We start from the raw sequence: 23,853 nt of genomic DNA on the forward strand, positions 1-23,853 counted from the left end.
GCGCAGGTCATGTTACGGTCTCATCTCTGTATCCCCCTCGTGTTGCCTGCCCATACCAGAACCCATACATGCTCTTTGCCGGCGGCCAGCACGCGCAAAGTGAAGCTCGACTTTACTTTGAATGTCTCTATGCATGTAGATCATAAACTACTTGGTAGGTAAGCCGCCCCCAAGGAAGCCTTTCCGCTGCCGCTGTGCCGCTGCTCTTCCTCCGACGTGTCACATCTACCTCAGCTCCCTTCAGTGTCCTCCAGCTATGACGTACACACCTGCCGCCTGCTCGCTTCACCCGTTCCGTGTGTTCGTCGATCATAATCAATGCGAGCCTGCAGCGAAGCGTCTCGAACGCCATTCCAGTCGTCAGCACTCTTGCTTCCCCGCCTCTCTCATCGCACATGACCAGAGGGAGGAGTCTCTACTGGGTTTCCATAGCTTCTTCCAAGGTTCGCACAGTACAGCAGCCATGGAGCCACTGTCACGTTACAGCGACGCGCATTGCTTTTTGTCAAGTTGGGGTCTGTTTTTTGACTCTTATGCGTGAAGGGTCTAGGGGTCTGGAGGGGTAGTGGGTGAGGGGTGAGGGGTTGTCTAGAAATGGCCGACCCCCACACCCGCGCCAAGCCGCATCCGGGAACAGATCTTCGAGGCTTCGACACCCTTCCATCCAGTCGAGCGTCGAGTGGACGGATCCGTGGCGTCGGGCTGGTCTCGTGATCTTATCTGATTCCCAAATTACAACACATGTCATTGGCTTGCCTCCGATTATCTGCGAAGCTGTGTGCATCATTTGAGGAGGTATGGATGTCGTGGTCGCATTACTCACCGCCATCGTCGCCCTCCTTCCCCTTGATGTAAATGACGCATCTTGAACCCCGTATGATGAGTAGGTAGGCTTCAAGCGTCCGATGCCGGCCTCTCTCTCCTCCATTTGTAATGCTCCTTTGCAGGCCAGCGCCAGCCCTGCTTCCGGCTTACCGTCCTCTGGATTGGCCCGACGCTGCTGATTGCCGCACCACATAGGATGACTGCATTATCTATCACGCTTGTGAACCACCCTTCCGACACACTGGTAATGAATGACGGGGGTTGATGCGCCACGGCTGATCAGTATGTAACCGATTGCTCTGCGGGTGTGCGTGTCAGCAAAAGTAGAACAAAAGTAAAGCAAAAGTATCAGCGTGGGACTCTGGACGCCATCAAGCAAGTGTTGGCATCCAGCCTGGGGTATGAGGAATAGGATATCGCAACTAGAGAACTTGAATAACCCGCAGGTATGCATTTGATTATTTCGTCCAATTAACGACGTCAAAGTTTGCGCAGCTTCTTCATCTTACTTTGCTAACATGACAGAAGCGATCTGTGCTGGGATTCTGGAAGTTCATCGTTCCTTGCGCATCTCTATTGCAGTCTCAGTAAAAGTCCCAAATCCTTGACACCGTTGCTGTCTGCAGAGACAGTGGTGAAGAAGAGGGAGATGAGGTGAGCGGGGCACCGGGCACCCAGCCTTACTCGAACCGGGTGAGCGCCTCTCTCGAGCATACCGACTGCGCACAGGTGGAGAGCCGGGTTGCCGTTGCGGCCATTGTCTTGCCAACATCTTTCAGCCTCAATGCCGGTCATAGGAATATGGTGGAGGAGAGGAGGAGGAGTGAAGGGGCAGCCGTGGAGGACCATGCGCCCCACCTCAAGCCGTCTTGTTCGTTCGCCTTGTTGCTATGTCAACATCGAAGCCTAGGAGCCGCTCAATGTATGTAGGCCCCGGGAAAGTCCTTCACTACTTGCTCCTTGATAAGCGGCTGCGGCCTCTGACTGGCTGTCTCCCTTCCCGATACCGCCCATCGGGACCAAACCGAAGGGATCAACCAAGCAGCAGGCGGCGGAGACTCTCACTCGCAGCAAAAGGGGGACCAGACATGCCAGACTAGGCAAAATACGGCAGCTCGAACCTAGTCGGCTCTGGTCCGGCCGGCGGCCCACCGCCCACCGCTCCTTCAGAATTCTCATTCTCGATTCCTCTGGAACCGTAAGAGTTTATTTTGTTTTTCTTTTTACGTCGTTTCTTGCTGCCAAGGTTTGTTGTTGGTTTGTCGATTTAGTTGTGTCGCTGGCGCGCCTGAGTGTAGATCTTTTGGCTCCGAGGTTTCCTTCCCCCTCCCACCCCACCTACTTTTCCACACGCCCAGCCATGACGGCCGCCGACGAGCGGAGCCCGCTGCTTCCGGACGCCAAGCAGAAGAAGGAGAAGAAGAACAACGCCGCGTCCAAGCTATGGTCGCGGGTCTGGAGCACGCCCAACCGGGTCGTCTTCGCCGGCTTCCTGATTACCTTGTCCTTCTCCGTCACCCAGGTCCCGTATGTGCTTGCTTGTTGTGCCAATGACATATATGACAGTTGGCAGTCCAACCCTGCGCATCCCCAGCCATGGAAGCTATGGATTGCACTGTCGTGAACACCCACGTACTAACTGTGACGATGTAGTCTGTTCTACATGTTCCACATAATGGAATGTGATGTGTTCTATAGCAAGCACCCACCCTTCCAGGGCATCGGCGACCGCTGCAGCCGCAACGAGATCGCCGCCGGCACCGCCACCCAGTTCTCCATCCTGGGTATGAGCACCACCTTCTGCGGCACTCTGAACCTGTTCGTCTCGGGCTGGATGGTGAAGCGGTACGGCCCCCGGCTGGCCCTGATGCTGCAGACCACCATCCCCGCCATCCGCGTCCTGCTGCAGATCCTGGGCGTCCAGGCGGGCGGCGAGGCCGGCATCATGATCATCCAGACGACGCAGCTGGTCACCATCCTCGGGGGGCCGGCGGGTTACATGTGAGTACTTGCATGCATGCGCCGGGGTTGGTTAATTGGTCAGGGACTGACTTATGGTCTCTCTATCTAGTCTGGTGGTTAATACCATCGCCGGCGAGGTCGTGGAGCCGCTGCAGCGGACTGCTCTCTTCGGCAAGCTGCAAGGAATGATCATGCTGGGGATGAGTCTCGGCCTCTGGGGTAAGTTGCTTAGGCCACTATCAGTCTTTGGTGGTACATGAGATTACATGAGATGGGACCTGACGAACTAACACAAACTACAACAGTCGGAGGCATGATCGGTGACCGGTTCGGCATCCAAAGCCCGTTCCTTGCGGCTTTCTGCCTGTTTTGCTGCGCCAGCGTCTACGCACGCGTGGCCTTGCCCTATATCTCGCCCGAGTCTCTGACGGACGGCAAAAAGACCGGCACTAAGGGCGTGGCGGGCTTTCTCGCACCTCTCAAGGTACTGGCGCCCCAGCGGTTGCAACTTCACAGTGGACAAATCAGAAAGCACTATGGTGTCTTCTTCCTTTGCTGCGGTATCTTTTTGGGTGTCGTGAGTATACATCTTCGCTTCCAGGTCTTTACCTCTCGTCTGTAGCAGTAGAGCTGACCATAGCAGGTTGCGACGGGCTATGCGCCTATACTGATCCAGATGTACGCGACGGCCGAGTTTGGCTTCACGCAGGCCGACAACGGATACTTGATGGCCGGAAACGCTCTGATGCGTGCCTTCTTCCTGATTGTGATTTTCCCTCGGATCATCGCGGCCGGGAGGAAGTGGTTCGCCCGTAGTGCAACCCAAAACCTGGGCCAGAGTGACCCCGAAACACCGCCAGCCGAGATTCCCACCGATCCGCGGCAGTTCGAAGCAACGTCGGCAGGCCAGGGGGAGGAAGAGCCGATGGTGACCGAGATTCCCGACCCGGCGATTGAAAAGCTGGCCTCGCAGTTTGACTTGCTTTTCCTGAGATGGAGTCTCGTCGTGGATGGGCTGCTGACGGCCGTCACTGCGTTCGCCACTCAGGGGTGGCACGTGTATATGGGTAAGTAAAAAGTCTTGCTAGCTTCTGATGAGGCATCTGACATGACATGAGTTCTTGGAACTGACCATCATCAGCTGCTTTTATCCTACCATTCGGGTCTGGATCGGCTCCCGCCGCCAAGGGCGTCATCACCGAGATGTGTCCCAAGTCACAAAGGGCCGACGCGCTCAATGCCGTGACGCTCGTGGAGAACATTGCCCGCCTCGCCACCCTGGGGTTGTTCGGCTTCATCTTCGCTGCCCTGTCCGAGATTGGAAAGTCGTATCTGACGTTTTTCTGCAACGCGGTAAGCATGCCTGCCTGACTGACTGACAAACAACATGGGGACTAGCTTTCACTGACACCGCAAATTTTCTTCAGGGTATCGCCGTCCTTGGGATGGGGGTTCTTTTGTTTTCCCACTTCCCGCCAAACGATAGTACGCTGGTCGAAGAAGAGCATGTGAGTGGGAACAGCGAGGCGGCAGCATAAACTATAGATCATTCGTTGGCGGTGTATAGACGTCACCAGCATTTTAGCCACGAGCCTAGTGTTGTTGTGATAGATTTCTAGTTCAAAGGCAACGTTACTTTGGCGAGGACTGTCGCTGACCTACAAAGCGAAAATAATTCCATAGGGGGTCTAGAATAGCAGCAGCCAAGTCTGTTTGCTATACGGCGTAACTATAGCAGCTCAGCCACATCGTACTATGCATTTTCTCTAATCAGGCATAAAACGCTTGCCAAGTTCTCGTCTTACGGCGCGATACAAGGCTAGGAATAGATGTGAATATCCATCCAATGACGTGTAGGGATCTGGCATAGGTGGGCTGACACCTGAATTTTACTAGAGGCTTGGTAGCGATGCACACAACGTGGTTCGTCGATGGGCGTTGAGATCCCGTCAGCACTATGATGCAAGTTAGGCAAGCCATCACACACCATGGGCGTTCCTAAGCCTCGTTCTCAATCTCGTATTTCAGTTAGCCTCGTAGGGACGTAAGCAGACTTGCAGTAGGACTCAACGTTGCCAATACTCTTCCCCGTATTCAGCTGCTGACTCTGTCAAGTCACGACTGAGTTTAAGAACCAGACCATCAAATAATACGGAGATTTTGACTATAAAAGGAGATGTCTCACTCTCATCCCCAATGCACTCCAGTCTACGCATCAGCATCCAGTCTACAACCAAGATAACACTCTGAGAAGCGCGAAAACATCCAAACTCTTCGCTACCTACCGGGCAGAACACAAATCGTCACAATGTTTAGCAAGGTGATCGCATTGGCCGCCGGCCTCGTCTCCTTCGCCGGCGCCAGCCCCATAGCCCCGGGGACTGGCAATGACCTCTACTGGCCCGTGACCGAGTTCCAAGCATCCAAGCCGCACCTGAGCACCTATGTGAAGTAAGCATTTCCCGCTCATTCTTCACCAGCATTGCTATCCATCATGAGAGAGTTCTTCGCTGACGCATGGGCCCGCTGCCACAGCTACCACTTCAAGATCGCGGTCCCGAAGCCGGACTCGCCGGTGCTCGAGTGCCGCCTGAGCCGGGACGCCGGGTCGTCGGGGGCCACGTCCCTGCCCTACGTGTGGGCCGGCGCGGCGCCCTGCCAGGACGCCGACGGCAACGTGGTCGAGGCCATGACCTGGACGTTCTCGCAGGCGGCGCCCGACAAGGAGACGCCGACCGTCAGCAAGGACGCGACGTTCAACGTGACCTACAGCGGCGCGCTGCCCAACACGGTCTACCGCGGCACCTACACGATCCCCGGGTCGCAGGTGTACGTGTACCTCAACGAGGAGCCGAACCCGTTCGACAACGACGTCGGCTACGGGGGTCCCTCCGAGTTCCGCTTCACCGACATCCAGGTGGCGGTTTAGGTAGCAGCTTACCTGAGTAAAGCTTGATAGGTACGGATCTACAGCTGGGGATGGCATCACAGTAAGAGCCACGCGTCAGTCGGTTAGTTGGTGTGGAGAACGGAGTTGAGCGGGCGGTAGACCTTGCTAGTTGTTGGTTATCAGCTATGTAGATACATGTGGTAAGTAGGTTAATTCAGCATCGCGTGTTTCGAAAAGGCCAGAACGCCTCTGCTTGAGACCATCATGCCTTCAAATGTGTTATCAATCCGCCCACCGCCCGCCAGCATTATCTGGTCGTTCCATCCGGCGTACCGCATTGAGTGGTTGCCGACAGGCATTAATGAAAGCTTGGCGCAAGTTGGCAGTTGGTGGGCCCAAGTCTGGGACCGACTCTGACGTAGGGCGCTCTTCTGTGCTTACGTGGGATTTGTAGTCTGCAATTCTGTTAGAACTGGACGTTGGACTATGGGATTTTTAGGAAGGATAAAAATAGGCGAGAGTCTTGTATGTCTTGTATGTGTACGTGAGACTCGGAAGATGGAATACAAATTACGGGAATACGGAAGTTAGATGCATGCAGCCGTTGGTGTTGGTGTCGCCCACCAACAGGCAACAGCTCAGAAGCAGGTGTTGATGGGGGCCTGTAGAAGTCGACCGTTGTTGGGCTGATGTGGTTTTGCTGTAGTGCACCGCACCAGACGGCTAGGCTAGGCTGGATCCGGCACAGCCCTGACTGAGAAGGGTCTGAAGGTTCACATGCTCCAAACACTCACCACTCACTCACTGCAATTGTTTCTATGAACATCCGACTTTGAGCATCCTCAGCATTATCGCCGTCAATCTTTCCATTTTTATTCAATTCCATCCCCTAGTAGTAGCTCAAGATGGCCTGGATGGACAGGAGCGACATGCTAGCAGCCGCCATCCCTTGCATTGGGTCTCCACCAAACCCCAAGCAGCCAAGGCAGGCCATAAAAAAAAGGCCTGGGTTTTTGTTCTAGTGCCACCAACAATGGACAACCACAGGGCACTGCACTCTGGGCGTAAGCAATAGGCAACTGGCAGCGACAGAGCAACTGGCGATTGGCAGTACAAGTGCAGTTTTGAGCACAGCGCAGGTGCAGAACGCGCAACAAGACAATCAAACCAGACTCCACCAAATCCCCATTCTTCTGGTGCGTGCTGTGCCGTTTCATCTTGTTTGCCGCAATCCCTCCCTTCTTTTATTTGGGTAACCCCCAGCCTGCAGCTTGACGTGGGAAAATTAATAACTTGATCATGCTGCTGCTGTCGCTGCCAAGTTTTGCTTGTTCCTGTTTTTGCTTCTGTACTTAGAGAGAGAGAGAGAGCAGACTCGGACCAGACAAACAACAACCGACCGATATGATGCTTGCGCCGGGCGTCTTGCGGCTGGGCATCCGACTCGTGCGCCAACTCGCCATCGTCATTCCCGTCCTAGTCTTGCTTTTATGGGTCCTCCTGCCGAACGACCATTTCCTCCGTCTTTGGGCGCGCTTCAACCTCAGCACCATCATTGACCCGACCCTGACCACCAGCCAGTTCTACGGCACGCCGTTGCCCTACCCCGTGGATCTGAATCAGGATGTCGCCCTGCTCGTCAAGTCGGGCTACGGCACCCGCCACCGCCTACGCGGCTGGCTGGACCTCATCCAGCGCGGCCTGCACTTCGACAAGTTCCTCTTTGTCGCCGACTTCGACACCGACGACCTGGCCATGGTCGACGCCAAGGGCGAGCCCGTCATCGTCCACAATGTCGCCAACATGACCATGCACCGTGTCATGAACCAGCTCAATTTCGAGGCCCAGAAGCGCTACCCACGCATCGAAAAGTACACCACCCTCGAAGGCGCATTGAAGCATGAGTACAACACCATTGCCGAGAAGGTCGCCCTCGAGTTCGGCTGGGAGATGGACACCATCAAGGTAATTGAACGATTGACCCATGCTGCACTGGGTGCCGCATTGAGTAGTGCATGCTTGCTGACTTTTGAATTGCAGTTCATCCCGAGTCTGGAACTGGCCTACATCCGGTTCCCCAAGGCCAAGTGGTATCTGCTGGCAGATGACGATACCTATCTCATCCGTCCCTCCCTCGAGCAGTTCCTGGGCCACCTCGACTCCAGTAAGAGCTTCTACGTCGGCAATGCCGTCGGCGCTTGGAACGGTCGCTTTGCCCACGGCGGATCCACCATCGTGGTATCCCGCCCGGCGCTGGCCCAGCTGTTCAACGGCCATCCCGACGTGGTGGAAGAGGCGTACGTGAGGTCCCTCACCGCCTCTCTGGGCGACCATCTCGTGACCAAGACTTTCCACCGGATCGGGCTCTACCTGAAGGAGGGTTATAGCCGCTTCTTCAACGGGGAGCCGCCCGCGACCACCAAGATCCGCCACGACCGCATGTGCGACCCCATCATCTCCTACCACCACATCAAGACCTCCGAGGCCATGATGTCCGTCCACGACGTCTTCGGCCACGCCACCACCCCCGTCGCGCTGGCTCGACACCTGGCGCCTTAAGGGAGCGCCGACGTTGCAGCAGCTCGAGAAGCAGCCCATCATCCAGGACTGGGACCATGTCGGCGGCCTGGACGAGTATACGCACAGCGTCAAGGCCGACACGGCCGAGGCCTGCCAGTCCAAGTGTACCAGCAAGTGGAGCCCGTGCCTCGCCTGGACCTTCATCCCCGAGACCAAGGTGTGCAACACGAGCCCGTGGATGATCGTCGGGCAGACAGAAGTAGGGAGGATGACGGGCGTCAACACGCAGCTCGTCCGTAAGCTGGCGAAAGACTGCCTGTCCTCGATGAATAAAGTATAAATAAACAGGCGGAACGATACATGCGTACAAGCCGAAAGGAAATCACCTCCCATGCCTCCACCTGATCCCTGCCAAAGCTTGTCGCGTTGGCGGCGTCGCCCTTCCCAGAAACCCACTCAATGGGCAAGACGAAAGTCGAGTCGACGACCACCCTGGAGTTTTGTGTCCTATGTGTAAGCTCTCTTCCTCCGTTATGCGCTGTTTGTTCCTCCATATGGAATCGGCTTTAGCTGTGAAGAACAACAAGATGGCGATGGCGTTGATAGCGACCATCGCGCGGTTGCTACAATGAAGCATTTCCTTCTCCTCGTCCCTATAGATGAAGTTCCTGATGATGTTGCCAGATTGGATTGCCATCTATCTAACTGTGGATTTTTAGTAGTTGGGACTGGTATGGTAGCGCCTCAAGCAGGCAGGGGATCACGCACACATTGTAGACAGCAGCAGACACGGACCGGGTTCCCACGTTCGAGTTTCAGGAGGTCCATGCCACCGAGACGGCATTTAGATTCGAGTTAGCCCATGCATAACCCTCGAGTACGACTCGAAACGGCAGGGACGACGTCTCACGGCAGTACGGATAAGATAGGAGGATTGTTACCGTACGTCCTCGATAAGGCCAGGCCACCACGCATCGTCCACCAAGCTCGGATGGAAGAGACCAGGCTCCGCTTGTTGACGTAATCGGCCAGTGGCGTCAGCAGTAAGAGAGTGACGATGTGAGAGAAACTCTATTAGTGTTTTCACCCCCTGTTAGCCAGTCGTTGAACATGCAGATACCCCTTCTTCAGCAATGCGCCCTCGAATTGATCGGTTTTGACCTATAGAGGGGGTTGGTGAGAATGCCGAAGCCCGCCGACTTCAGTATCAACGTGATATGCTCAGACGGCGGGCTCTGGGGATGCAGACCATCAGCCCTCAAGTCGTAGTCGCACAGCGAGCTCCAGCGGCACCGCGGCGTGATGGCCTGGCGGTTGTGCATGTTCGTCCTTAGGTATGTCGTCGCGGAGGACGCATTCACCACGATTGCGACCTCGCGGTCGGTGAACCACCCTCGAGGCTGGAGCCACGTTTCCGTTTGCACCGCGGTCGCTGGCATCATGAAGGACGCTATGCCGACCTGTGATTGACGATGACAGATGACGCTTGAATCAGTGACTAGCTCATGTTGCGTGCGCGGGGCTTACGAATAGAGTCGTCAGTAGGGAATACCAAAATTAGGGGAGTATTGGAGTAATTATTTCACCAGCCGCAAAGGTGCACAAGCTAGTAGGGAGGTGAGGGTGCCAGTGGTCAACAGGGTCGCCCAAAAGTAGCTTGCACATGCCAACAAGGTTCGGTCTGCAGCTGCCCCTCTCCTTTAGTTGAGATCGCCTTAGCCTGATGGGTAGGTCTCTCAAGGTGTAAATAGTTCAGCCAGAGAGCCACGTCAGGTATGAAGCCACGTTGTAGAATCACTTCTAGTCAGCATCGGAGCTGGGCGGTCGATCAACCCTGTCAAAATCTGTGTGATATGTAGACCGGAGAATAACCACCTCTAGAGGTTGGGCAGAACCCTGGTGGCCGAAAAGTCTTCTCCCGCTCAGGGCGCACTGGGAACAGGCAACGACAGAACAGAGGCAGATCTGCATGGGGCTCGAGTGGTCCGGTCCGACCGAGTGCTGGATCGACGAGTGGATGCCGAGAAACTTTGGCCGGGAGGCCGGTCTGGATCGGCGGGACATTGCTCAGCAGCTCCAAGATGATATTGAATGTTTTTGTTTCTTTAACTCATGATTTAGTGCCTAGTTCTTATAGAAGAACATTTAAGGAAATTGGTTTAAAGGTGATCTCTAGATATTCCACTGGGATATGAAAATATCACGAGAACCATCGAAACTAGAAAAACAACCTTTACAAGATTTCATGCCATGAAACTATCAGTCAGAAAGTTAATGGATGGGTAGATTCCTGTTGAACTAGCGTAACTGTGAGGGTGTCGCCCCTAAACTACGCATGCCCCTGAACCCAACGAGGTCGATACGGCTCGTCGAGATAGGCCTCCTCATCGGGCGTCAGAAGCTTGCCCCGCGCCCCCAAGATCTCGTCCAGGCGTTCGACCGAGCTGAAGCCGACGAGCGGGGCCGCCACCCGGCGGTTCAGCCAGGCCAGCGCGACGTGGCTCATGGGCCACCCCCGCCGCCGCGCGATCTCCTCCACGCGCCCCACGATGGCCTGCGACGCCGAGGTGTCCTCGTCGTGGTACAGCTCGCCGTTCTTGTTCACCGTCGACCGCAGACTGGTCCCGTTCTGGTTCCAGGGGCGGGCGAGCTGGCCCGAGGCCAATGGGGCCCACTGTAGGAGGACAAATGCCCATGTTAGAGAGAGAGAGAGAGAGAGAGGGAGAGAGGGATAATTCTCTTTCTTCTTCTTCTTCTTTCACCTGTTATTGAATGGATCGGAAGAGAACCTACTGGGATCAGTCCTGCGACGAACTTGGTATAGCCGTGCCTGTCGGCTGCTTGCTGCAGCGAAGCCAGCTGGTACGTCCACATCGAGCTTGCGCCGATATACCTCACCTTGCCTGCTTTGACGAGGCAGTCGAGCGCTTGCATGGTTTCCTCGGGGGGCACTTGTTCGTCGAAGCGGTGGATCTGGAGCAGGTCGATGTACGTCGACCCCAGCCGCTCCAGCGAGGCCTCGACCGCATTGAAGATGGCGCTCCGCGAAAGGCCTGCCGGCGAAACCATCACTCACAGCTGTCAGCGATCTTCTGATCTCTTCTCAAAAGTTCAACGAGAAGGGGTGTCTGACCCCATGAGTTCATATAGTCCTTGCTTCTTGCAGCCTCGACGCTGTGCACGGCGACTCCGCTGCCCACTTCGAAGCTCTCATGGTCGCAGACGACCCGGCAGCATTTGGTCAACAGAACCACCTTGCTCCTGGGGATGCCGTATTTCCAAAGTGCTTTCCCAATGATTCTTTCCGACTCCCCATTGGAGTAGACGTTGGCTGTATCCCACTGGTCGCAATCAAAAAGTGTGTCAGCTGCACCGAAGGTCCGCGCGCGCATCGAAAGGAAGTGTGTAGTTGTTGCTCACCGTGTTGACACCTCTGTCGTAGGCAGCCTTGAGTAGTGGTAGTGCCTTTGGCCGTAACGTTCTAGATCAGCATTCGCACGCAGACTAGCAGATTACACCTTGACCCCTTCCCTTACCTTTTCCTCGCCCAGCACCCACGGTAGCCACTCGGGGCTGCCAATTTGAAGACACCCCAGTATGGGATTCGACACGCGCAGCCCGCTCTTCCCGAGCCGGCAGTAATCTACCTTGGTCTTGGCCACGGACACCTGCAGCGACGTGGGGACCCCGGAGAACTTGCTGGCCTTGATGGCTGCATGCTTCGCTATCGTCATGGTGCTCGAGGACCACGCGGTGGTATGTCCTCAGAAGTCATCTTGGGGCGGGATGAAGGAGAGTAGGGGGGAGATGGGGGATGGCTCTATCGGGCGCTGAATTCCGTGAAATCGAGCTAAGAGGAAAGTGATCAGTCGATCCTCTTAGACGCTGCGAGCTGAACCTCGCACACTGGTGCCGATCATTGTGATACATCGCCATCATGTTTCATCCACGTAGAGGATGTGCCCTGAAGCCGTGTTCGGCCCCGCCATCTTTCTTGGAATGTCTCAATGTCTCACCTACAGGAAGCTCGCTTCCATTTGACAGACGGCGTGCCGATCGACAACACGGCTCATTGAGATCTGCAGCTGCATGGAAGATCCGAGTGAGACACGGGCTGCATATCGGGTTCGGCATTGACATACGCCAATGCCAGGAACTAGTCAATGCGGCATATGCGAACTGCTACTGGCGGAAATATCGCCGAACCCATTGCTGCTGGGCCGTGGCGCAACAGCAGCACTGGCAGAAACCGAGTGGCGTTCTATATTCACCAGAGGAGGTATGCAATATCCCCATCCATTTAACTGAAAAGTAGTGACCTGTCACACCTATCTCACTCGTGCCGACATGCCTATTAGCTTCAAGTGGTTGCACATATCAGCCACGCTGAGGACTACGGGCCTGCCGGAGGCGAAGGGTTCTTGATCGACGCCGCCAGGGTTACGGCAGACTGCTCTGGGTTGCTCACTGTGCTGTTCATGGCGGTTTCAAACAGGTCATTGACGTGCGAGGCGTGCTACCACACTCTCGAGAAGAAGTTGCTCTTGTCAAGGAACATCGCGAGCTATATGTAAATGAAATATATTGTTACCAAGCAGCACATCCCTGCTAGATTACTACGACCCCTAATGCTATCGCGGCACATTTCCGACCACGCTGATCTGCCTCGGCGTCACGCGTGGGATCTCCTGCTGGCCGAGCCACTTGGTGATGGACTGCCTGTCGAGCTTGGACGATGCGGTGAGAAGGCAGCGCTTCTACCGCATACCAGGAACTAGGGACCATGTAGGACGGTAGCTTTGATTCCAAACGGGCCCGGATCTGGCCAAGGTGCTGATTCGCGACCGAATGGTGGACCGGGGCGGATCTAGCCAACGGGGATTCGTTTGGCAACAGCATCTTTGAGACCGAGGACGGCCACCAGTTGCTTCTCGCCGCCGCCATCGAGCTGCACCGTCGCAAATGCGGCCTGGACAAGGGGTGCGAGCAAAGCGCCTTTTCGACTTCTTCCAGCTCAAAGCGCTGGCCCGAGATCTTGGCCTGGCTATCACTCCGGCCGACGTACCGTATGCTGCCGTCGGGACAGAATTTGCCCATGGCTCCGGTGCGAAACATGCGACGGCTCGTCGTACTTTGACCCGTGGCGGCCTATCGAGGTGCAGCGATGAAAGCGGACGCGGTTTTCTCTCGGTCGTCGAGGTAGTCGCGTGCCACCGAAGAGCAGGGCTCCAAGGGACTCGAGGAGGCTGGCCCCCCACACGTAGCTGGCAAACTGGAGCATGCGCACGTCGCTTGTCCAGTCGAGTCGCTGGCCAAAGGCAACCAAAGAAGTGACCAAGCTGTGATGATCCAAAATGACGGCTTTTGGAGCCCCAGTACTGCCACTCGTGAACAAGATGTACGCGGCCTGACGTGGTGAGACGTCTTTGGGAGTATCGTCAGCCGGGCACAAGGCCGAGACCGAACTTGCATCAACAGCCAAGACATCAGTCGCTATGCCCGCCAGAGATTCTATCAAGGCCCGCGAGACTATGGAGTAGCTTGGCTCGGCACCTGGTGATGATGGTTTGTTTCTGAGCCAATGGGTATACGGGATCAATGGGGACACAGGTGCCGCCCGCTTTCAGGACGGCAATCTGCGACACAGTGGCCCAAACAGATTTCTGAATAAGCAGTGCTACCGCCATCTCGGCCTCAACTCCCCTGGACCGGAGATCCTGGGCTAAAGCAGAGGAGTGGCTGCGTAGCTGCTCATACGCCAAGGTGCCATCTGGGCCGTCCACTGCTATGGAAGCAGGCTGCCGCCGAGCGACGTCGTCGATCTGTTCATGAAGACAAATCTCTAGCGGCTCTGGGATATTCCTATTCCACTCCATCATAGACTCTAGGTCGTGATCACTGACCATCTTGATCTGTTCCAGCTCCGTGGTCAGCGGTGACTGCATGATGGTGCTCAAGACATGTTCAAATTGCCGCAGAACGCGGTGCACTTGTTCGTCGCACACCACCGACCGGTCGAACAAGGTCTCGACCGAAACGCTGTCCCCTCGAAGAAGCAGACCAGGGTCAGGCAGTACGACCCGTGCGGCTTGTACTCGCCGTCGGAACGCATGATGCCCGAGTAAGAGGCGTCGTCGTTGCCGTCGCCGTCGACCGGTTTCATGGGGCGCACGTCCAGGATAGTGTTGAACTCGGACGCGGCCCGGGCGGCTTCGCTGACGGCGCGGATCCTCTGCAGGCCGTACTGTAGCGAGGGGCTCTTGGCGACCTCGCAGCTCTCGCGCTTGCGCTCTTCCAGCAGGTCCCGCAGCGTGGACAGGGGCTTCAGGTTGACCTGCACGGGGAACGGCGCGGAGGTCGAGGATCCAGGGTAAATGATGGCAGCTGGCCCGCGCACCGCCTCGCCCGGACAGGACGCAGCCGAAGGTAACGCTGTCCGCCTTGGTGTAGGATGCCAGCGTCAAGGCCAGTGCGAGTTCGATGTACGAGGGGACTTGTGCGATGGCCACCCCGTAGGTCAGTGGCGTAATAGCAAGAGCTTTGTTGATCTTGACGGTGGCGTCGGCGATGTACCCGGGCTTGGCCGGCGGGAAGACCGCCGACTGTCCACTGAACCTGGATGCCCAGAACGAGCGGCCGCCGTCGTCGTCGATGGACAGGTAGTACTCGACGAAGAGCTTGTAGCTGCCTCGCGGTTTTGCTTGAGCTCCATTGTACACACAGGCGACGTCTTCCAGGAAGGCTTCCTGCGTTGGGTAATCGGCAAGGGCACGGTGTACTGTGAGCACCAGCTTGCTTTCGACAATGGTTGCCCGAGCCAGCGTCGCACCGAATCCTATCGGCGTGGATTTCTCCCTGGGGAGGAACTGCCGCAAGCTCTTCGGCGACCGCCCGACATGGAGGAGACCGCACAACCACCTGAACAGGGCCCAGCTGGCAGTCGACGATGCGAGTCCGCAGGATGGGGGTCGCGGCCACGACTTGACTTATCGCAGCGCAGAGTCTGTCTTGATGGGTCGAAGGCGCGAGAGAGAAAACCGCCACGTTATTGCACGCTTGCTTCCTCGACTGAGCCATCAGGCCAATCTGGATAGGGATACAGGATAGACATCCTCGATCTCGCCAAGGCCGATGCTGCAGGGAGTGGCAACCTCGTTCTTGACATCGTCTGGCAAGTCACTGAAGACTGGAATGTTTAACGGCGCCATGGTGAAGGATACTTTCCTGACGATAGGATATGCTTTTGACACGGGAGGCAATCAAGGTGGAATGTAGCTGCATACCTGATACAGCACTCAAGTGTTTCTGCTACACAGCTGCCATGAAGAGTCTGATCGGGCCACTGTCATCATTCCTATTATTCATGGGGCTCGGGCGACCCAGCGGAGAGACACCCGAGACAGTGAGACATAGTTGGGGTTCTGAGCAATTTGCGCTTGAAACAGCAGACATCATGGCTGCAGGCAGAGTATCATAACATTTGGCTTCGGGGTATGTAGTATAATGCCGGATTGCCCGGTCGAGTAGAAGTAGGGGGTGCCTTACCAGAAGACTACTGTTGAGTCGCAGTATGCGCTGTCCAATAGAACTTGATTTCGGAGCCCCGTCCATGCAACAATGTTGCAGATGCGACCACCGCCTCCGTGTGTCGATCATGGTCAATGTTTTAGATTTAGCATTCGGATCTTGCATCTCAACACGTATGATGACACTGGAACGCTTGGCCCTTGCCGCATCTCAGAGTGTTCAATGCATCAGCTGGTATCATACTATCAAGAACTGCTTCTTCACTGCTCTAGCTACATAACCCCCACTGAGATCCGCCACACGATTGATACCACGGATGGAGATCACGCCACCAGCGTCTTCTCCAAGACACGGTACTCGGTCGGCCCGCGAGCAGCGCCGCGATCTTGGGATACTCGTCGTGAAACACGCCCAGCCGCACGACCTGATAGCCCAACCTCTCGTACCAGGCCTGCAGCCGGGCCTTGAACGCGTGGTGGAAGCCCGAGGGAACGAGCAGTTCCAGGCGCGAGATGGACAGTCCAGCGTCTCCCGGACGTGCCCCTCGGCGAACCGGACCAGCGCCGAGCCCATGCCGCCGCCGTGGTGCGAGGGCGTGATCGCCATCATGCCCAGCTCGCCCACGTCGCTCGAGACGCGCCGGATGCGGATGCAGCCTATGGCCTTGCGCTGATTTTGCTGCTGCTGCTGCGAAGAAGTGGATTGATGCTCCGGAGAAGAAAGAAGGTACACCACGGCCAGCTCTCCAGCCTGGATAATACTCCGCACCTCTTGCTCGTCTGTGCGCTGGACGCCCTCGAGGAAGATGTCGCTCTCGGTGTCAAAGTAGACTTGATTCACAATGCCGGTCAGGGCGGCGACCAGGGCATCATCGTCGGCGTCTGCAGCGATCTCAATGGTGATGTTGCGGGTTTGCTGCTGCCCTGCGGCGGGGGGCGGCGGTTTGGTGGCCTCAGGCACCGGAGTAACTGTCGAGGCCGGAACTACGGTATCGGCGGCCAGCTGGGGGACGGTGGAGGGCGGCTGTGGTTGATCCATTTTGCCAACTAGTTTCGCGGAAGCGGAGCAGAGAGCGTGCTTTGAGAAGAGAAGTGTTTAACCAAATGATCTTGTGGCAAGCAAGCACTCGACTGAATAGAAGCCCTCAGGTTCGCCGTGTGTCACCATCTTCCTAAATCGGCGCGCTAAAACAACCGTTGCCTAGAACGAACGCTGCGGTGGGGATCGTCTTTCCCATCCCATCCCCTCGCATTGTTGTCACAAAACCCAGAGACATTGCCATGCTCTCATCAGATGCAGTAAGCCACCACCACGCGCGGGAATTACATATGGAGCAGAAGGAAGTGAGACATTGTTCCGAATCACGTGGCGGAATTGAGACAGTCGTGACGTGATTGCTGGCAGTATGCAACCTGCTTCTTGATTGAAAATGATTAAAGTAGTGCGTCCAATTAAGGAGGACATGGCGCCAACTAGCAAATATCGACAAGAGAAGCTGACGGTGTAGATGACGGGTATATAGATTGCAAACCGTTCCGCTGTGACGACTTGGGGCCAATTCCCGGTTTTCGTTTATATCCTGCCCGCGCTCCGCCCTTGCTGGGGTATCATCAAAGTGAAAAGTATTAACAATGCGCATCGCGTATGCCTCGCGTCTAAAAAAGCCGACCCAATCCAGAAGAAAAATGATTTTTGTTTTGAGGGTATTTTCGAAGGTAACACATTTTACAGAGCGACCACGGCACCCAGGAAACCGGCCGCCGCAAGCACGATGCCGATAACTCCCGCAATGTGACGGTGCGCGTCGCTCGACTCGGGCTTGTCTGAAGGCGCGGACGCCGCGTTGAACGCATTGTCCGAGTCGCCCTTGCTGCCACCAGCAGCGGCGGACGGCTTGCTGGGCGCCGCCGCGGTCGCAGTCGGCAATGTCGGCAATGTCGGCAATGTCGGCAATGTCGGCGGTAGGGTGGCGATGGACGAGGACGTGGTGCTGGTGCTGGTGGTCTTGCAGAAGGGCACGTCGGAGGCCATGTCCATCAGGGCCGGGCACTTGCTGAGGGCGCCCAGGATCTCGGAGCTGTGGGACTTGTACCAGCCCTCGACCTCGCTCGTGTAAGACGCGTACTGCTCCGAGAGGGTGCCGTTGAACGTCGGGGTCTCACACGGGTCGGTGGGCAGGGGAACGCTGGCGAGGGCGGGCGGCGGCGTCGGCACCAGCTGGTAGACGGGCATGACATCGTTGAGGGCCTTGGTGCACTTCGCGTCGAGCGCCTCGCGGTGGGCGACGGGGCTGGGCTTCTCGGTGGGTTTCTCGACGGCTGGCTTAACGTCGGACTGTTCGTCGGACTGTTCGCCGGCGGGCCTCTGGAACCGAGAGTCGGCCACCGCGAGGGCGACAAAGCAGGCAGTAAGAACAGACGGGGCGTGCATGTTGGCGGATTGGACTGAGAGAAAGAAAGACAGGGTCGCGTGAATAGGGTGAAACGAATGTAGGTGTCCTTAGGGTGTAAAGAATACGATGCTATTTCCAGAGCTCTTCAAGAAGGAACGAGGTATATTAGAAAGAGAGACGGTTGATGAAACGGAAAAAAGGGATGCGCAGGGCCAGCGCGAAGCCGAGGCCATTATGGGGCTTTATCAAATACATCGTCTGTCTGTCCACTTGCAGAGCAGATCTGGGATGAAGCCGGGCCAAGATGGAGCAGGGCTAAGAGGTTAGAGCTCAGCCCCCTGGCCGTCATGCAAGGTACCAGAAATCCAATGCCGGCAGCACACGGCTCTTTTCTTTCCACCGGCCACCGCTAACCAACCAAGGAACATGCTTAATTTGGGATGAACGCTGCGCCATTTCAACAGGACTGAAGCTATACACCCGGAAAAGGCCAAAGCGGCCATCGGTATTCCAGTAGTTTTCAACACATCCAGTCGACTGACTGATCGGGTGCTACCATCACTGGTCGACGGCGGTGACAGGCAGTTGGGCCTGAACCCGCAGCCTGCCTGGCGCTTAGACCAAGTACCGAAGCACCGCCCCCAGATTAGCAAAGGAGCGTCAGGTCCTTCTGGATTCCCGCTTTTGGACAAGGATCAAACACCGTCAAGCGTTTCATCCTAACTGGGAGCCCAGCCTTTGTTTGGCGGAACGGTCACCACGCAGACTCCAGAGGAGAGGGAGTCTACCTTCCCCCACCACGCATGCAACACCAGGAATGACAGTCTTCACAGGAACGGGAGCTCGGCAAGGCTCGAGAATGTATTCGCTTAAGTCAAACCCATCCAACTTTCTCCCTTCTTGCTATGCCCTGCTGAAGTCGCTCATCGAATATTTGACTGGCCTGTCAGTGATTTCCAAATTCGCAGTTGGCGATCGGCAAGCAACAAGAACCTTTCATCTGATGGACAAATCCAGCATCTGTTAAAGCGAAACGCTAGCGGTGATGTGAGCCAGGATTAAAGATGGGCCATCGAGATTAATCTTCAAGCACCATTTCTCCCTCTCGGCCAACCATCCGCCTGCAACTGCGGCATCAGAAGAAGACCGTTCAGTGTGTAGATGTTATTGATATTATCGCCTGCGATCGCGGTTTCTTTGAATACAACCTTGTCATGGACATTCCATCGCAGGACAGGCACTGCTTACCCCGCGTTGCATGGTGCGCCGCATGTCCCTCCATTGTTACCCTCGTCGGTGTTCGCCCACGTCTGACCGACATGATGCCCGAGGGCCGAACCTATTGTTCGGTGGCGGTGACTGACGCCTTTGAACGGCGGCTTGATTAATGCAGATCACTTTTTTTTATGCGCGCCTCTGTTTTTCTGTACTGTATCTGAGCATGACCCTTGATACTGGACTTGTGCCATCTCGCCTGGGCCTTCATCTCTTCGTGGTCCGCAGATTTGAGAGTGTCCACTGGCCGACGCTGTTGGGAAGCCGGACTATGCGGTCAACACCACATCTCCGGGTTTTGCCAGCAACAGAGGCCGGTGGAAATGATTTGGCAGCGTTGTTGCTGCGTGTGACGTAATTGACGTATAGCTCGGGTTGTCTCATCGCCCGAGGTCGACGATTCCAGGCTAGTCAGCCATCAGGAGCTGAACTGCCACGCCAATCAGCCATGGAGATGTCATTGTGCTAAATAGCCCTCATGATGATGGTGTACTTCGTCTTCTCCATGCCTCGTTATCTATATATTTGCGTGAATCCCATGAGTGTCCGGCTATGTTAGGTCAGGGCTGTTTCTGAGAACCATCATGTCGCAACCCAAGGTTCTCGTCGTCGGCGCCTCCATCGCAGGCCCCATGACCGCTTACTGGCTTGCCAAAGCCGGGGCTCGAGTCACCGTCATCGAAAGGTTCCCACAATTGCGGACCAACGGCCAGAACGTCGACATACGCACCGTCGGCGTCACGGTGATGCGGAGGATCCCCGGCATGGAGGAAGCGGTGCGGGCCAAGGTCCTTCCCATGAAGGGGATCGGCTTTGTCGACACCAAAGGTCGGCGCTACGGCACCATTACTGCCACGGGCAACCCTGATCAGCAGTCCCTGGTCTCCGAATACGAGATACTACGGGGTGACCTCTCCAAAATTTTGGTTGACTTGACCAAGAACAACAAAGACATCAGCTATGTCTTTGGTGAGCAAGTTGCCTCGATGAGATGGCAGCAGCCGCAGCTCCCTCAAAGCTCCCAGGACGGCTTGGACAAGGAACAGATCACGGTTGAGTTCATGAACGGCCACCCCACCACTACTTTCGATCTTGTCGTGGCCTGCGACGGTGCCACGTCTCGAACCCGGGCGATGGGCCTGGGCTGTGGCGCGCGAGACTATGTCCAGCCCGCCAACGCCTGGGCTGCCTACTACTCCACACCGCCGGGACACGATCTTCTCAAGGGAGCCAGTGGTGGCATCGGTCATGGATACAATGCCGTCGGCGGACGCATGGTGGGCATCGACGCCCCTGACCCAGCCACTGGGTCCAACCGCCTGACCTTCTTGAAATTCCACCCGCGCAGCGGCGACCAAGACCGACAGGCTACGCAGACGTTTCGGGACGCCGCCCAGAAAGGAGACGAAGCCCTCCGAGGTTTTGTCGCGCAACAGTTGACAGGCGCGGGCTGGATATGCGACGACGCTGCCGGCCTGATCGCGGACGCGGATGACTTCTACGCCTCCGAGTTCGTGCAGATGAAACTGCCGGAGCTTCTACAAGGGCCGATTCGTCCTCGTCGGCGATGCAGGCTATGCTCCGGGCCCCACCGGTACGGGGACGAGCCTGGCCATGGCGGGGGCGTACGTGCTGGCCGGCGAGATCCATCGACACCGTGGCGACTTGGGGGCCGGACTCCGGGGGTATGATGACCGGATGCGGCCTATCGTAACAAAACTGCAGAAGATCCCGCCACTCGTCCACAACTTCATCGCCCCGCAGACGGTTTGGGGCATCTGGCTGCGGAACAACATTTTTGCTTTTATTTGCTGGACGGGGTTCATTGACTTTGCCCAGAAGTATCTCAGTGCCGCCTTTGCCGAGACCGACAAGACCGGACTGCCCGACTATTTTGAGGATATATAGCTACAGAGGCTTGGCTTGTTTTGATACCCCAGAGCGTGCTTTTACTTTGAAAATTCACATCATCTTCCCACTTGTACCACACATAACTAGGCCAGGAAGTGCCACATGACATGTTGGGTATCAAAGAGAACCCTCGTGAACTTTAGGTCGCGTATTCAACAGACACCTTCACTCTAGAACCATAGAATCGCCGCTATCAATCTGCACAAGGTTGGGCCGCCTCTTGACCACTGCCTCACCCTTCTCCCCAGCTAATCTCTCCTCTTCTGCAAGCCCCCAGTCCAAGGTCCTCCGTACGTCCCTAACCCGTAGCATGACCAGTCCCGAATAACTAAACACCGCATCCGCCGTCCGGACCCAATACTTCGGGCCTTCCAAGGCCCTCTCGACCGCCAGCCCGCCCATGACCCCGTGCACAGTCTGCCGACCCCACAGGGAACTCTCCTTGAGGGGATGCAGCATGGCCAAGACATGTACCGTTTTAGTGACGTCACGTAGAAATGCCTGCAACGCCGGCGGGTCCATCCGCATGCCGTGTGGTGACACCCAGAGCGCCTCGTGGGCCGGCTGTACTGGCTCAGCAGCCTCCCCGCGAAAACCTCGCGACCATACGAGCGCAGTGGCGAAGTTGAGCTCGCCTTTCCCCCTCAGGCGGAACGGGGTCAGCCATGTGGGCAATGGGCCGTTCGGATGCAGGGCTTGCCAGTCCGACCCATCGTTGCCCATGTCCTTCATGGGGACGACAGTCTGGAAGTAGTCCCACCCCTTCATGGTGGCAGCAGCCTCCGGCGCGGCAATGACGGGGATGCGGCGGTCGAACTGGCGCAGCGACGGCTCGTGCAGGTGGTCTGTGTAGTGGAGGCTGATGAGGATAGCATCCACCATCAGCTCCTGAGGATCGTCGGCGTGATCGACCAAGTCTGCCCTGGCCGCTTTGCTCTCGATCCCCCGCGCGATCTGCTAAATGTCGCCGCCGTTCTGGATGGTCGACGGTGTCGTCTGAGCGACCGAGGCCACCCAGCTGGCGATGGTGACGGCCACGCCCGACGTCGCGAACCACGGGTCCCAGACAATGTGGTAGTACGCCTTTCGGGGGTTCGGTCTTGTGGCGCCTTCACCGGACGGGACCGGGAAGGACATGAGCCAGCTGTTGTCGCCGTTCAGCGACGTCAGGATCGGGCGAAGCTCGGATGGCTCCGACTTTTCCAGGTGAGCGCCGAGAAGCGCCGAGCGATTGGTAGCCATCTTGACACTAGCACTCTGAGCCTCTGGCAGAGAAAGTGTACCGAAATTGTTGAGGGGAGTTCAAGGGCAGCAAAAGAAGTACTGAGATGGTAGCGCAAATGGGAGGTATGGCGTACGTGCCCAAGCAAGGGGTGTCATATGATTCCTTGAGCTGTGCACCGCCTGAGAACGCGTATACGAACACTGCATTTGAGTTATGTGTAACCATGGACCACAAGATACATGCAAACAACCACAGCGGAAAGTTTCCCAGCTGCGTACCGTAGCAGAGGATGCGCTACTCTAGCGCACAGTAAGCACGCCAACACCCAAGCCCCCTTGTGTCATGCTCCCATGCTCTCAACGGTCGCGATCGCGCGGTAATGTAGAGGCAGATCTGGCTGTCTCGCTTTGAGCGTGTTGAGGCATTACCAAGAGGCTGATGCGCTGGATTGCCTACTGTTCATGTGACAGCTCCTATTCACGCCGCGACGTGCTTAGTCTTGGCAACACCGAAGCTACAAAGTCGCGGATAATGTCTTCCTCGCTCGCGCATCCTGGTTGACCGACAGGAAAGGCCAACAGCGCTGTATGGCGCATGCCATTCCACGTCCTCTTGACAGAGTATAAGAAAAGGCGTTAAGGCCACCGGTGCTTCCAACGGCTGTGTCTGGGCGCGAACACTCATCAAGCTCTTAGCCGACTTGGTCCCATTGCTCCTGAAGGGCATGGCTCCACCGACCCATTGACGATGAAGGCCGGTGTCGATGTTCTGCGTGTCCAAGACGTGGCCGAAGTGGCCATGGGGAACGACACGATTAGCAATGAAGGGCGTGTTCTCCGTAATTCATTCCCACCACGCAAGCTTCGCCAGAGTTCACCCGGCGCTGTACACAGCTATTAATCTCTGCTCATCTTGCTGATGTTATTATGGTTGAACAAGTCTCTGGCAAGCTCGCGCGGGTCACTGTAGGTGTTGGAATGAACTGCTTTGGAGCTTGAGTCTAGAACGTAGCGCAGCACCAGCCCTGGCAGCTGCTTGTAATGTGTTGACCATCCCTCCGATCATGGGCTATTCACTTTCGTAGAATTTGCATCGAAGATGGCTGGTATAGAGGGATACATGGCAACAGGGGCTCCTGGGGAAAAGGCCCATCAGTCCCTATGCCAAAGCCGCCAGCAGGTATGTCACAAGAAATCCTTACCGAAGGCATCTTTGGCCCAGAAGTCCAGGACCTGGATCAGCTTCAACTTGCCAGGCCAATATTTGTGTAAGCATGTGCAACCTATCACCGTGTATGGATTAAGGAATGACATATGGATTCTGGCA

At 56.3% G+C, this 23,853-nt stretch overlaps 12 protein-coding genes across 12 annotated transcripts; 4 read left to right on the forward strand and 8 right to left on the reverse strand.

The window, feature by feature from the left end:
• Positions 1-2,185: 2,185 nt before the first annotated feature.
• Positions 2,186-4,325, forward strand: PG994_000860 (uncharacterized protein; the record flags this gene model as incomplete). Its single annotated transcript, XM_066852269.1, has 7 exons — positions 2,186-2,352; positions 2,479-2,826; positions 2,897-3,006; positions 3,093-3,364; positions 3,431-3,854; positions 3,929-4,140; positions 4,215-4,325. The coding sequence occupies 7 exons, from the start codon at positions 2,186-2,188 to the stop codon at positions 4,323-4,325; spliced, it is 1,644 nt and encodes a 547-aa protein (XP_066722901.1).
• A 770-nt stretch (positions 4,326-5,095) lies between these two features.
• PG994_000861 (uncharacterized protein) lies at positions 5,096-5,716 on the forward strand (the record flags this gene model as incomplete). Its single annotated transcript, XM_066852270.1, has 2 exons — positions 5,096-5,238; positions 5,323-5,716. The coding sequence occupies 2 exons, from the start codon at positions 5,096-5,098 to the stop codon at positions 5,714-5,716; spliced, it is 537 nt and encodes a 178-aa protein (XP_066722902.1).
• A 1,365-nt stretch (positions 5,717-7,081) lies between these two features.
• On the forward strand, positions 7,082-8,537 carry PG994_000862 (uncharacterized protein; the record flags this gene model as incomplete). The annotated part of the gene is made up of 3 exons (XM_066852271.1): positions 7,082-7,642; positions 7,718-8,206; positions 8,238-8,537. 3 exons carry the CDS (start codon positions 7,082-7,084, stop codon positions 8,535-8,537), a joined length of 1,350 nt encoding a protein of 449 aa, XP_066722903.1.
• Positions 8,538-8,579: 42 nt separating this feature from the next.
• Positions 8,580-9,025, reverse strand: PG994_000863 (allantoate permease; the record flags this gene model as incomplete). Its single annotated transcript, XM_066852272.1, has 2 exons — positions 8,580-8,894; positions 8,966-9,025. 2 exons carry the CDS (start codon positions 9,023-9,025, stop codon positions 8,580-8,582), a joined length of 375 nt encoding a protein of 124 aa, XP_066722904.1.
• A 78-nt stretch (positions 9,026-9,103) lies between these two features.
• On the reverse strand, positions 9,104-9,862 carry PG994_000864 (pantothenate transporter; the record flags this gene model as incomplete). Its single annotated transcript, XM_066852273.1, has 3 exons — positions 9,104-9,266; positions 9,359-9,719; positions 9,784-9,862. The coding sequence occupies 3 exons, from the start codon at positions 9,860-9,862 to the stop codon at positions 9,104-9,106; spliced, it is 603 nt and encodes a 200-aa protein (XP_066722905.1).
• Positions 9,863-10,526: 664 nt separating this feature from the next.
• PG994_000865 (aryl-alcohol protein) lies at positions 10,527-11,931 on the reverse strand (the record flags this gene model as incomplete). Its single annotated transcript, XM_066852274.1, has 5 exons — positions 10,527-10,871; positions 10,991-11,250; positions 11,331-11,564; positions 11,618-11,678; positions 11,734-11,931. The coding sequence occupies 5 exons, from the start codon at positions 11,929-11,931 to the stop codon at positions 10,527-10,529; spliced, it is 1,098 nt and encodes a 365-aa protein (XP_066722906.1).
• A 1,133-nt stretch (positions 11,932-13,064) lies between these two features.
• On the reverse strand, positions 13,065-14,142 carry PG994_000866 (non-ribosomal peptide synthetase; the record flags this gene model as incomplete). The annotated part of the gene is made up of 3 exons (XM_066852275.1): positions 13,065-13,166; positions 13,263-13,662; positions 13,751-14,142. 3 exons carry the CDS (start codon positions 14,140-14,142, stop codon positions 13,065-13,067), a joined length of 894 nt encoding a protein of 297 aa, XP_066722907.1.
• An 8-nt stretch (positions 14,143-14,150) lies between these two features.
• Positions 14,151-15,405, reverse strand: PG994_000867 (NRPS protein; the record flags this gene model as incomplete). The annotated part of the gene is made up of 3 exons (XM_066852276.1): positions 14,151-14,531; positions 14,614-15,182; positions 15,378-15,405. The coding sequence occupies 3 exons, from the start codon at positions 15,403-15,405 to the stop codon at positions 14,151-14,153; spliced, it is 978 nt and encodes a 325-aa protein (XP_066722908.1).
• A 333-nt stretch (positions 15,406-15,738) lies between these two features.
• PG994_000868 (Ribosomal protein S18 acetylase RimI) lies at positions 15,739-16,762 on the reverse strand (the record flags this gene model as incomplete). The annotated part of the gene is made up of 3 exons (XM_066852277.1): positions 15,739-15,836; positions 16,082-16,187; positions 16,262-16,762. The coding sequence occupies 3 exons, from the start codon at positions 16,760-16,762 to the stop codon at positions 15,739-15,741; spliced, it is 705 nt and encodes a 234-aa protein (XP_066722909.1).
• Positions 16,763-17,449: 687 nt separating this feature from the next.
• Positions 17,450-18,154, reverse strand: PG994_000869 (uncharacterized protein; the record flags this gene model as incomplete). Its single annotated transcript, XM_066852278.1, has 1 exon — positions 17,450-18,154. The coding sequence occupies one exon, from the start codon at positions 18,152-18,154 to the stop codon at positions 17,450-17,452; it is 705 nt and encodes a 234-aa protein (XP_066722910.1).
• A 1,821-nt stretch (positions 18,155-19,975) lies between these two features.
• Positions 19,976-21,299, forward strand: PG994_000870 (uncharacterized protein; the record flags this gene model as incomplete). The annotated part of the gene is given in 2 exon segments (XM_066852279.1): positions 19,976-20,951; positions 20,965-21,299. 2 exon segments carry the CDS (start codon positions 19,976-19,978, stop codon positions 21,297-21,299), a joined length of 1,311 nt encoding a protein of 436 aa, XP_066722911.1.
• Positions 21,300-21,467: 168 nt separating this feature from the next.
• Positions 21,468-22,544, reverse strand: PG994_000871 (uncharacterized protein; the record flags this gene model as incomplete). The annotated part of the gene is made up of 2 exons (XM_066852280.1): positions 21,468-22,256; positions 22,308-22,544. The coding sequence occupies 2 exons, from the start codon at positions 22,542-22,544 to the stop codon at positions 21,468-21,470; spliced, it is 1,026 nt and encodes a 341-aa protein (XP_066722912.1).
• Positions 22,545-23,853: the final 1,309 nt, after the last annotated feature.

Source organism: Apiospora phragmitis, assembly GCF_038363925.1.
Source record: "Apiospora phragmitis strain CBS 135458 chromosome Unknown utg000001l:1.0-2902119.0:1.0-2906034.0, whole genome shotgun sequence".
NCBI lineage: Eukaryota > Fungi > Ascomycota > Sordariomycetes > Amphisphaeriales > Apiosporaceae > Apiospora > Apiospora phragmitis.